We start from the raw sequence: 12,866 nt of genomic DNA, 5'->3' as shown, positions 1-12,866 counted from the left end.
TAGTTTTCACGCGAATAATTTTGGATGATCCATCGACGTTCCAAGTGTATAGAAAAGCATGGCTATAGGAAGATGTATGTAATATCTGAATGAGGATTGTGTTATTTTGATTAATTCTGACAAAACGTTAGGTTTTAAAATTTATCTTTTTCTTTCAGTATGGATAATACCATCCCGTTACATCTTCACCACCTTGGTGTCGATGGGCCTGGCTATCATTTATGGGCTGAAGGTACACTTAACCGAAGATCGATTGCTTTAATATTTGATACACTCTGCTAAATAACAATTTCAAAAAGTAATCTCTAGGTCAATTTGAGCGTGGCGATTGTCGTTATGGTAAAATTCATTTCACGTTTAATAAAATGACGTAACATTTTATGTTGATGAGCAATTCTTTTATGCCAGATTAATTCGACGGAGCTTAACGCAATGACAGCAACGGAATCGTCCCATCAATCACATCGTGCCGCTCAAAACGTTTCTTATTACGACAAAGGAACTAATTTACCGGAATTTGCTTGTGATGACCCCAATTTTAAAGTTAATGAGACCTTCATTATACAGGTACAGCATAAAATCAAAGCGCTGTGTTATTAGAGATTATTTTATCATGCCGTAAAAATTCCCACAAACATATATAGGATGGGCCGTTTGTTTGGACCGAACCAGTTCAAGGTTTGATACTGGGATCGTACTTCTGGGGCTACATACTGAGTCAAATTCCCGGTGGAAGAATCGCTGAAAAATACTCGGCAAAGTGGGTTATCTGGGGAGCCGTGATGACCAACGTAGTCTCCGCTCTTTTTACGCCGTTGGCGGCCTATAAAAGCTACATTGCCGTCCTTGTTGTTCGCTTCATTCAAGGGCTGGGCGCCGTAAGTCCTTATTTCCAGCATGTCAGTATTTAAATCTATGATTCTAATTTCTTTATGAGCTTAGGGAGTCTCTTCACCAGCTATTCACGTTATGCTAACTAAATGGGTTTTGCCAAAAGAGCGAAATTTGATGTCCTCTTTAATCTACGCCGGTAAAATTCTAAAAATATCAAGAAGGATTGATTTCTAATCACTTATTTTACGATTGCAACAGGAATGGCATTAGGTACGGTCATTTCCCTACCTTTTTCAGGTATTCTGGCATCCGTTGGTGGATGGGAATCGGTTTTCTATGTTGAAGGTGGTTTAGCTTTGATTTGGTGTGTCCTGTGGCTCTTATTCATATATGATTCGCCGGAAGAACATCCGCGCATCCAATCTGTGGAGTTGAATCTTTTTAAATCTTCTTGTGGAGACAATCGTGAAAGTTTGGATCCAGCAATCGAAATAAAATTAGAAAACGAAGAAACTAACTGTGAAGTGTTCACGTCGACTCGGTATTTATCCGGCGAAACAGCTGCAAAAGAAAATAAGAAAACATGGCGCAATAAAAAAGGAAAACCACATTCGGTATAATTATTGGAAAATGCGTTAACTTTATTTTATCAATAGAAATTTACCTTTTTGTTGATTCGTAGAAGTTACCTCCTGTACCTTGGAAAGCTCTTGCTACTTCCGGTCCATTCTGGGCTATTCTCGTGGCTCATACCTGCGCCAATTTCGGTTGGTACATGCTTTTGGTTGAACTGCCCACCTACATGAAGGCCATTCTGCGCTTCAATATCAGCCAGGTGATGAGCGAAATTATCAGCCCGATCCGAATACATCTGTTTTGATAATTTCCCTATTTTTTAAATAATCCACACTCGCAACAGAATTCTGCGTTGTCCGCTATTCCGTATTTGTCGTTGTGGGTTTTTAGTATCGTTTGGAGCAATCGTTTAGACTGGGCAAAAGGCAAAGGATGGATCTCCAATACAACTGTGCGGAAGTTGTCAACAGCCGTTGGTGAGCAACTGTATAATTCACATAACAGACTCAAATAATTTGACGCTGGGAATCTGTAAAAACAGCATCTTTGCTGCCCGCTGCCTGTTTAATTGGCGTCGCTCTGGTTGGATGCAATCGTGAAGCAGCAGTTGCCCTGGTGACTATCGGTACGATGTTCGTTGCCGGAATGTATTGCGGATTCCTCACCAATCACGTAGATATCGCACCCAATTACGCGGGTACTCTCATGGCCCTGACGAATACGGTGGCTACTATTCCGGGATTCATCGTTCCAGCATTTGTCGGCCAATTAACGCACGGAAATGTCAGTTTACTTTGAATAATGGATAGAGGTCCCGTAACTTCAACATTTTTTATTTTATTCAGCAAACTTTAGGGCAGTGGCAAATTATTTTTTATACTACGGCTGCCATTTACGTTGTTGAGTTCGTCGTTTACGCAGCGCTTGCATCTGGAGAAGAACAATCTTGGAACAAAGTTCTCCGGCCAACACAAAAACTCCAATGCCCAAGAGTTAGAGGAATGTAGGTAAGGCATGTCGTAAACAGTTTGTGCAAGAAAAACGTCATCGTGTTGCTGAGAAAAAAAACTAGAGCTAATCCAATCCCATCATAAATAAAATGAATATGATCAGAGGTAACATTTTATGCAACTGTTAGAGTAAATAATTACAGACGCGAAAAAATTGTCGCGCAAATTGTGTAATTAATTGTAGGTCATAAATACACGAGATGGTGTTCTACATTTGTATTCTAAATGCCATTTCTTAACAGAACAGAACAGAAGAGAACAGCACAGCACAGAACAGAACAGAACAGAACATACCAGCATAGCACAGAACAGAACAGAACAGAACAGAACAGATTAGAACAGAACAGAACAGAACAGAACAGAACAGAACAGAACAGCACAGAACAGAACAGAACAGAACAGCAAAGCACAGCACAGAACAGAACAGAACAGCACAGATTAGAACAGAACAGAACAGAACAGAACAGAACAGAACAGCACAGCACAGAACAGAACAGAACAGAACAGCACAGATTAGAACAGAACAGAACAGAAAAGAACAGAACGGAACAGAACAAAACAGAACAGAACAGCACAGAACAGAACAGCACAGAACAGAACAGAACAGAACAGCAAAGCACAGAACAGAACAGAACAGAAGAGAACAGAACAGCACAGCACAGCACAGAACGAAGCAGAGCAGAGCAGAACAGAACAAAACAGAACTGAACAGAACAGAACAGAACAGAACAGAACAGAACAGAACAGCAAAGCACAGAACATGACAGAACAAAAGAGAACAGCACAGAACAGAACAGAACAGAAGAGAACAGCACAGATTAGAACAGAACAGAACAGAACAGAACAGAACAAAACAGAACAGAACAGCACAGCACAGAACAGAACATTACAGAACAGCACAGCACAGAACAGAACAGAACAGAACATACCAGCATAGCACAGAACAGCACAGAACAGAACAGAACAGAACAGAAGAGAACAGCACAGCACAGAACAGAACAGAACAGAACAGAAGAGAACAGCACAGAACAGAAGAGAACAGAACAGAAGAGAACAGCACAGAACAGAACAGAACAGAACAGCACAGAACAGAACAGAACAGAACAGATCAGAAAAGAACAGAACAGCACAGCACAGCACAGAACAGAACAGAACAGCACAGATTAGAACAGAACAGAACAGAACAGAACAGAACAGCACAGAACAGAACAGAACAGAACAGCAAAGCACAGAACATGACAGAACAGAACAGAACAGAAGAGAACAGCACAGATTAGAACAGAACAGAACAGAACAGCACAGCACAGCACAGAACGAAGCAGAGCAGAACAGAACAAAACAGAACTGAACAGAACAGAACAGAACAGAACAGAACAGAAGAGAACAGAAAAGAACAGAACAGAACAGAAAAGAACAGAACAGAACAAAACAGAAGAGAACAGCACAGAACAGAACAGAACAGAACAGCACAGAACAGAACAGAACAGAACAGATCAGAAAAGAACAGAACAGCACAGCACAGCACAGAACAGAACAGAACAGCACAGATTAGAACAGAACAGAACAGAACAGAACAGAACAGCACAGAACAGAACAGAACAGCAAAGCACAGAACAGAACAGAACAGAACAGCACAGATTAGAACAGAACAGAACAGAACAGAACAGAACAGCACAGATTAGAACAGAACAGAACAGAACAGAACAGAATAGAACAGAACAGAACAGAACAGCAAAGCACAGCACAGAACAGAACAGAACAGAACAGAACAGAACAGCAAAGCACAGAACATGACAGAACAGAAGAGAACAGCACAGATTAGAACAGAACAGAACAAAACATGACAGAACAGAAGAGTACAGCACAGATTAGAACAGAACAGAACAGAATAGAACAGAACAGAACAGAATAGAACAGAACAGAACAGAACAGAACAGAACAGAACAGCACAGATTAGAACAGAACAGAACAGAACAGAACAGAACAGAACAGAACAGCAAAGCACAGAACAGAACAGAACAGAACAGAACAGAACAGAACAGAACAGAACAGCAAAGCACAGCACAGAACAGAACAGAACTGAACAGAACTGAACTGAACTGAACAGAACAGAACAGAACAGAACAGCAAAGCACAGAACATGACAACAGAAGAGAACAGAACAGAACAGAACAGAACAGAACAGAACAGCATAGCACAGAACAGCACAGCACAGAACAGAACAGAACATACCAGCATAGCACAGAACAGCACAGAACAGAACAGAACAGAACAGCATAGAACGAAGCAGAGCAGAATAGAACAGAACTGAACAGCACATAACAGAACAGAACAGAACAAACCAGCACAGCACAGTACAGAACAGAACAGAACAGAAAAGAACAGAACAGCACAGTACAGCACAGAACAGAACAGAACAGAACAGAACAGAACAGAACAGATCAGCACAGCACAGAACAGAACAGAACAGAACAGAACAGAACAGAACAGCAAAGCACAGCACAGAACAGAACTGAACAGAACTGAACAGAACAACAGAACAGAACAGATTAGAACAGAACAGAACAGCTCAGCACAGCATAGAACGAAGCAGAGCAGAACAGAACAGAACAAAACAGAGCTGAACAGAACAGAACAGAACAGAACAGATAAGAACAGAACAGAACAGAACAAAACAGAACAGAACAGCACAGAACAGCACAGCACAGAACAGAACAGAACAGAACAGAACAGAACAGAACAGAACAGAACAAAACAGAACAGAACAGCACAGAACAGAACAGAACAGAAGAGAACAGCACAGATTAGAACAGAACAGAACAGAAGAGAACAGCACAGATTAGAACAGAACAGAACAGAACAGAACAGCAAAGCACAGAACAGAACAGAACAGAACAGAACAGAACAGAACAGAACAGAACAGAACAGAACAGAAAAGAACAGAACAGAACAGAACAGAACAAAACAGAACAGCACAGAACAGAATAGCACAGCACAGCACAGAACAGAACAGAACAGAACTGGACTGGAATCGAATCCTTTATTTTTTTATTTTAAACTTGTCGACTGTGAATATTCCTTTTTTGTAAACTTAACATTTCTAACTCAAATCTAGAGTAAATGTCATAGGTAACACTTCAACATTTTCCTTATTTTGTCATAGTGGCTGTATTTAACAGGACTCTATAACTCGTGAATAAAGCTGTTAAATTTATTTTATTTTTTTGCTAATTTTAATTTAAATATTTGGCCGCTCGGCGCAACTAAAGGCTGGTGGCTTTTTTCAAATCTTAGTAAGAAACAAAACAAAAACAAAGATATATGTTAAATACAGTTAAATATTTTCTAATTCCACATTGCTAGTAATAAATTTTGCTGTAACTTAAGCTTAAACAAGAGTGGGACGAAGCCTCTGCCACACCTAAGCCGGCTGTGGCATTTTTTTATTTTTATCTCTCGGCTCACACACACACACACATTTCCGCCTGAACGGTAATTTTTTTGGAACACAGAAGTGGAGATGGACGGAGTTGAAGGGGGGCGAAGACGGCCCGGTCGGACAAAGTCAAGAGATTGAAATATTATGATTTCCCCCTTATGATTTACTGATAACTTTTGAATGTTCCGAAATGTTTGATTGTATCCATACTTTTTAAAGTAAAAGTCACCATAGATAAAGTAGACGTCGAAAGTGGTCTTTATCTGTGGTATCACGGTAATTTAAGTGATAAACGAAGCGCTTATTCACCATACCGTATCAGATTCATATCATTCATTTTTAATTTCATGTTTACTTTTGCTTTTTTAATGTTTTAATTCATATTTCTTTTAATTCATATTTCCTACGGGAACCTCGAAAACCGAAACGGGATGCCAGCTTTTTACGTTGCCAAATTTTAAAAATCTTCATTTGCCGAAAAATTGAAGCAGACGAATTTTTTTTTTACAGCATAGCACATGGCGTCAATGTCAGTCCCAAAATTTACTTCATTTTCTGTTCTCTTGCTAAATTAGTACATTCAACAAGGTTTTATAATTTAAAGATCCTGGACTAAGCAAAAATGGACAATATTGACGATCTCTTCAGCGTGTTTAGTGAGGAATCTACTGTAACAAAACCGTTAATTGGAACTAAAAAGAATGTCACGAAGCCAGAAACAAGGTACCAGTACTTTTTACTCAACTAACCTTAGCAATCTTTACTATACTTATCTGCTGTTCATTACAATTTAGTGAATCCACTGAGAAGCCCTCATCCAGTGGTCTCAAGCGTCACATCAAAACAAATGACAATAATGATGATGCTCCTCAAGCAAAAACTTCCAAAATGGAGACTGACGAAGATGAAAATGTAGATGAAAAACTACTGATGTCAGGACCAAGAATAGCCATTCACACACTTGATACCATAGAACAATGCACCCATGAAGTTGCTGTTCCACCTGATGCTGACTATGCTCCATTGCGGCCATACTCTGGGCCTCCAGCCAAGGAATATCCATTTGTTTTAGATCCATTTCAGAAAGAAGCTATTCTCTGTTTGCAGAATTCTCAATCAGTGCTGGTGTCAGCCCACACATCAGCTGGCAAAACTGTTGTTGCTGAGTGAGTAATTATTGTTGATATAGTTCCTGTTGTAATTCTAATATCATATTTGTATTATTTAGATATGCCATTGCTATGTCATTGAAAGAGAAACAACGTGTTATTTACACAACTCCCATCAAAGCTTTAAGTAATCAGAAGTACAGAGAATTTTCTGAAGAATTCAAAGATGTAGGTTTAATGACTGGAGATGTTACTATCAACCCAACAGCCTCTTGTTTAATTATGACCACTGAGGTTAGTTCTTTTGACATTTTCTTTCAATCAACGAAAAGTTTAGAGCTCCTATTTCTTTACAGATTTTAAGGAGTATGTTGTATCGTGGCTCAGAAGTCGTGCGTGAGGTGGCATGGGTGGTTTTTGACGAAATTCATTACATGAGAGACAAGGAGCGTGGTGTCGTCTGGGAAGAGACAATTATTCTACTACCGGACAATGTTCATTTCGTCTTTCTCTCGGCTACGATCCCAAATGCACGGCAGTTTGCCGAATGGATTTGTCATTTGCACAAACAGCCATGCCATGTTGTGTACACCGATTATCGACCAGTTCCGCTCCAGCACTACATTTTCCCTGGCGGAGAAGGTATTCATCTCGTTGTAGACGAAAAGGTATACTTTTAAGAAAAAATGTATTTCAATTGAGCTTGAAAAATAACTATCTTCAATTGCAGGGGCAATTTCGAGAAGATAACTTTAATGAAGCAATGGCAGTTCTGCACACGGTTGGAGATGCTGCATCTGGCGATAAACGTGGTCGACGTGGTGGAATTAAAGGTGGTGAAGCCGGTTCCAGCTGCTTCAAAATTATCAAAATGATTATGGAGAAGAACTTTTCACCTGTCGTTGTTTTCAGCTTTAGCAAAAAAGAATGCGAATTTTACGCATTACAAATGTCAAAATTGGATTTCAATTCAAATGAAGAGAAAAAGTTAGTGGGTGAAGTCTTTCAAAATGCCATGGAAGTACTGTCGGAAGAAGACAGGAAATTACCACAAGTGGAACAGGTCCTGCCTCTTTTGAAAAGAGGAATTGGTATTCATCACGGAGGTAACGCGTTAAAATTCATCTTATTTCTTGTGTCACGAATATATTTTTCTTAATTTTTGTTCAGGTCTACTACCGATTTTGAAGGAAACCGTAGAAATCCTTTTTGCTGAAGGGCTTATCAAAGCCCTATTCGCAACCGAGACGTTTGCTATGGGTCTCAACATGCCTGCTCGCACTGTTTTCTTCACCAACGCCCGCAAATTCGATGGCAAAGAAAATAGATGGGTAAGATTTTATTAATTTTATCCTACGTTTTCTTATAATCACAAGTCTCTTGTTGTTGTTGGCCTCATAGATTTCATCTGGAGAATACATTCAAATGTCTGGTCGTGCTGGTCGACGTGGTCTCGACGAGAAAGGTATCGTTATCCTGATGATAGACGAAAAAATGAGCCCTGCAGTCGGTCGCAATTTGGTGAAGGGCCAAGCAGATCTTCTCAACTCGGCATTCCATCTAACATACAACATGGTTCTCAACTTGTTGCGCGTTGAAGAAATCAATCCAGAGTACATGCTGGAGCGTTCGTTTTTCCAGTTCCAGCAATATGCTGCCATCCCGCATTTGGTAGAGAGTAAGTATTGATGTTGACTCTTGAATCCTATAGTATTTTTGGCAGATTGGCAGTTATTGTTTTATGTTTTATTCAGATGTAAGACAGAAGGAAAAGGATTTCAAAAAATTCTCTGTTCCTCAAGAAGAGGATGTTTCTTCCTATTACACAATCCGACAGCAATTGGCTAACTTGAACGAAGGTCTCCATAAATATTTAGTGAAACCTCAGTACATCGTTCCTTTCTTGCAAGCCGGGCGTATGGTTCACGTAAGTTTAAATATTAATTTAAAAACTTATTTTCTAAATACTATTTTACAATATTGATTTCCAGATCAAAAATAAGGGTGACGACTTTGGCTGGGGAATCATTGTCGATTACAAGAAAGAAAATTTAGTAGGAAAAGGAGAAGACAGTAAAAATAAGGATTTGGATAGTTCTTTTGTCGTCAGTGTCCTTATGTACATCTCCAAAGCCAGCACAGAGAGTAAAGTAGTTTCTGCATTGAAACCTTGTGGGCCCAAAGAAGAGGGAGAAATGCGAGTCGTGCCTTGTTTCCTTAATCTTATCACAAAGATCAGTTCTGTCCGTCTCTATTTCAATGAAGATCTTCGCCCACTCGACAACCGTATGGAAGTCTACAAAAGGATCCAGGTACGAGTCGTCGTTTAAATTTCGTTTATTTACTTAACAATTTCATTGAAATGTAGGAGGTTCACAGACGTTTCCCACAAGGTGTTCCTCTCCTCGACCCTGTTAAGGACATGCACATTAAAGATAAAGATTTTGTAGAGATGGTACAGCGATCACGAGCTTTTGAGGAGCGTTTGACAGCCCACCAACTTCATCGCGATACCAAAGTCGAGACCCTGTGCCAACTCTACCACGACAAACAAGGGGTATATATTTCATCGTAAAGTGATTTAAGAGTGTCCTGCTAAAGTGCTGTATTATTGTTCTTATTCAACAGTTGGCTGCCCAACTGAAACACGCCAAAGACGAGTTAAAGAAAGCCAAATCCCTTTTGCAAATGACGGAGCTGAAATGCCGCAAAAGAGTATTACGCCGTCTCGGCTACTGCACTGCGGCTGACGTTATTGAATTGAAAGGTCGCGTGGCTTGCGAATTGTCTAGCGGCGATGAGCTGTTGCTAACCGAAATGATATTCAACGGACTGTTCAATGCACTCGATGTGACTCAAACAGCTGCGCTACTCAGCTGCTTCGTCTGCGATGAAAAATCCAACGAGATGCCCAAACTTTCCGAAGCATTATCAGGTCCTCTGAAGCAGATGCAGGATCTAGCCCGAAGGATCGCCAAGGTGTCAGTTGAGGCTAAACTGGAACTGGAGGAAGACGAGTATGTAGAGAAATTCAAGCCTTACATGATGGATCTGGTCGCTGCCTGGTGTCGTGGGTCTTCATTCGGTGACATTTGCAAAATGACTGATCTCTTCGAAGGTGATTTGAATGTTTTAATTAATTTCTCCATTTGATCCTAATACTATGTGTTGTACTTGACAAAATTAGGAAGCATCATTCGTTGTATGAGGCGGTTAGAAGAATTACTTCGTCAAATGGTGCAAGCATCTAAAAGTATAGGAAATACCGAGTTGGAGAACAAGTTTAGCGAAGGTATCAAGCTCATCAAACGTGACATCATCTTCGCTGCCAGTCTATATCTTTGAATTGTTAACCTTGTTTCTCTTTTTCTTTCTTCCTTTTAATGAGCATACAAAGATTTGACACGTAATCAACACATGTATTTCTGATAGTATATATATATTTCATATGCTCTTAAAAGATATGGTATTTGCTGTCGGAAGTCCCATTCCGAGGTACTACCAACTGAAATGGGAGGGTTGTGAATTTTACGTGCTGGGTTAACCAATAATGGGTGGTCTAAAATAACACGAATAGCGCCAACCAGAGGCTAAACAAATATCTTAAAAAGAGGGAAAAAAAATAACGTTGAAATCCCCTTTGTACAAAAATCCATGCAGAGTTGCCGTTTTAAAAGATACTAACACCATAGAATCAGATCTTATTAAGACAATGCACGTCTTGACGCTTTAAGTAGTTAATGGCAATGGCTAAAAAAGGAAAAACGTTGAGACGGTTTCTCGAACGACAATGACGAGCTACTCAAACGGAGAAAATGTTGCCTTTTAAAATGGCTCTACATTTGTTTTAAAGGAAGTTTAGTGGTACACTAAACCACGGTTGGTTTTGACGCACTTGTATGTATTATTGTTGTTTGAACTAAATACGGAAATCGCTGACAAGTGGCGGGCATTCACCTATAGTCAGCCTGTGCATTGCCATTTCGGAAATCCCATGATAGTGAACGAAGGCTGCGGCAACCACGAAAACGTGGAAGATTTGGTGGCTTTGAAACTACAAGTCCAACCACAATGTAATTAGTGATACTCCGAGACCGCCTACGGTAAGGTATAGGAATAAATTTTTCTTACCCAAATATCGAATTTTCCCGGAAAAAAGCGTTCGGGGATCCGCAAGGCGTAAAACATGGTTCCAATGATGTAGAGTAGACCCATTAAGATAAGCCAGCCTAACGAGGCCTGATTCAGGGCTTTGATCCATCCCTCTTGCACTGAATAGTGTACAGCAGGAATCACTCCACTCAGTCCAAAGCTCAGAAAGACGCCTGCGCAAGTGACAGAAGAAAGTATAGACCAAAAGTAAAAATTACGTAACTTTGATAACTACCTGCTCGAAGGAATCTGTATCTGGGCTCGCCGAAACGGGGCCAAAGTGAAATGATGATCGATGACAGACCGAGTACAATCTCGACGCAGACGTAGACAATACGAGGCCAAAAATCGCAGTAAAAGCTGTAGTAAAGCCATGGGACAAATGAGCCCATGATTAACAAAGCGATGCCGACGTAGTCCAGTTTGCTAAACAATTGACCAGCCCATTCTGAATGACAAAGGAACGTGTGGAAACAGGTTGAGAGACCGAGGCAGACGCAAGCTCCTGTGAAAAAAGCCGAAAAGACAACTTTGTCTTCGTTGCGTATCTCCTCCTCGGAACAGCTCAGGAAAAATGCACCAACCCCCAAAAAGGCGATGCAACCTGATGGATGTACAAAATTTAATTTCGGTCATTAAAAACTGTAGTTATTATAAACATTAGACGATGGTATTGTTACCAAGCATATGGGTCCAGATATTGCCAGTTTCCGTGTGAATGCTGAAAATACTTTTGATGCAATCCCAAAAAGATGGTAGTGGTGGTCGGTAGCCCTGCCAGATAAAATCGTTATCCTGTAACCATTTAGGCAAAGCGTGAAAATGGCAAATAGTCCACGAGACGGTGAGCATCATCCGTCGAACTAATTCTTCTGCATGACGCATCGCCCCAGCTGCAATCTCTCTGAAATCAAACATTTCACTGTCTTCTTCAATTTCAATAGTAGCTTCTTCTGCATCATCATTCTTGGGATTGATCAAATGTCCTCCAGTGAGTCCCTTAAGAGAAAATTGATCCACACTACCAGAATCACTGCTCGATTCAGTAGTATCATCACAGTTGACCACATCAATAGTGGATCCACGTTTCTTCTTCAACTCATGGCACAATTGGCTGAGATCTGCTTCGTCTTTGCCGATCTCAACAGGGTTCCCTTCAATCAGGGCACAAGCCCCCTCTGAATCCAACAGTCCATCTGTTTCATGGGGATCATCATTTTTTATATCACAGTCTGCGTATGGAATTTCCTTGAGTTCCAGCACAACATCAGATGTCTTCTGACCATCATCTTGATTTTCTGAAAGTTTTGTGGCAGAGCACAAAATGCTAGGGGATTCGGGTAGGGAAACAACGACTTGTGTATCGATGTCCACATTCATCCTGGGAGCCAAATAAAGGTAAGTTAATCTCTCTTGCACGTAGTAGCGAAAACGGTATTAGATAACAGTACACGATTGGTCGTACCAGCAATACATGTAAACTGTGTAAGAAAGATTGGAGAAAAAATGGTCTATGTTTACCTTTAAGATCGATTGCATTAATGACTTAGATCATATCCGATTGTTGTTGGCCACGAACGTCGAAGCTTCCCAAATATTTTGGGGTAGTCCGTCTTAGTTTTGCTCAGCGAAAGTTACTAGAAAGTTTCTGTGCAAGTGTAGAGATTTAGATAACCTTGGAACAAGGAAGGTTGCTGAAACTGCACAAACGTCACAATTTCTTTGTTAGTAGTGCCATCTTCTGGA

The 12,866-nt window shown here is 40.3% G+C and overlaps 3 protein-coding genes across 3 annotated transcripts; 2 read left to right on the top strand and 1 right to left on the bottom strand.

The window, feature by feature from the left end:
• The first annotated feature begins 58 nt into the window (after positions 1 to 58).
• On the top strand, positions 59 to 2,564 carry LOC124196142 (putative inorganic phosphate cotransporter). Its single transcript, XM_046590956.1, has 11 exons — positions 59 to 74; positions 159 to 232; positions 310 to 339; positions 409 to 567; positions 645 to 878; positions 943 to 1,030; positions 1,093 to 1,448; positions 1,517 to 1,669; positions 1,754 to 1,886; positions 1,952 to 2,193; positions 2,256 to 2,564. The coding sequence occupies exons 1-11, from the start codon at positions 59 to 61 to the stop codon at positions 2,415 to 2,417; spliced, it is 1,647 nt and encodes a 548-aa protein (XP_046446912.1). The 3' UTR covers positions 2,418 to 2,564.
• A 3,522-nt stretch (positions 2,565 to 6,086) lies between these two features.
• LOC124196211 (exosome RNA helicase MTR4-like) lies at positions 6,087 to 10,378 on the top strand. The gene is made up of 12 exons (XM_046591090.1): positions 6,087 to 6,582; positions 6,654 to 7,025; positions 7,088 to 7,262; positions 7,325 to 7,636; positions 7,699 to 8,074; positions 8,139 to 8,299; positions 8,370 to 8,646; positions 8,723 to 8,895; positions 8,960 to 9,280; positions 9,337 to 9,525; positions 9,597 to 10,086; positions 10,156 to 10,378. The coding sequence occupies exons 1-12, from the start codon at positions 6,482 to 6,484 to the stop codon at positions 10,311 to 10,313; spliced, it is 3,105 nt and encodes a 1,034-aa protein (XP_046447046.1). The 5' UTR covers positions 6,087 to 6,481; the 3' UTR covers positions 10,314 to 10,378.
• On the bottom strand, positions 10,367 to 12,866 carry LOC124196212 (adiponectin receptor protein-like). Its single transcript, XM_046591091.1, has 5 exons — positions 12,642 to 12,866; positions 11,801 to 12,501; positions 11,356 to 11,724; positions 11,100 to 11,293; positions 10,367 to 11,022 (listed from the first exon to the last, which is right to left on the bottom strand). The coding sequence occupies exons 2-5, from the start codon at positions 12,498 to 12,500 to the stop codon at positions 10,888 to 10,890; spliced, it is 1,398 nt and encodes a 465-aa protein (XP_046447047.1). The 5' UTR covers position 12,501; positions 12,642 to 12,866; the 3' UTR covers positions 10,367 to 10,887.

The sequence above is a fragment of the Daphnia pulex genome, chromosome 6 (genome assembly GCF_021134715.1).
Source record: "Daphnia pulex isolate KAP4 chromosome 6, ASM2113471v1".
NCBI lineage: Eukaryota > Metazoa > Arthropoda > Branchiopoda > Diplostraca > Daphniidae > Daphnia > Daphnia pulex.
This window is presented reverse-complemented; position numbering and strand designations above follow the sequence as displayed.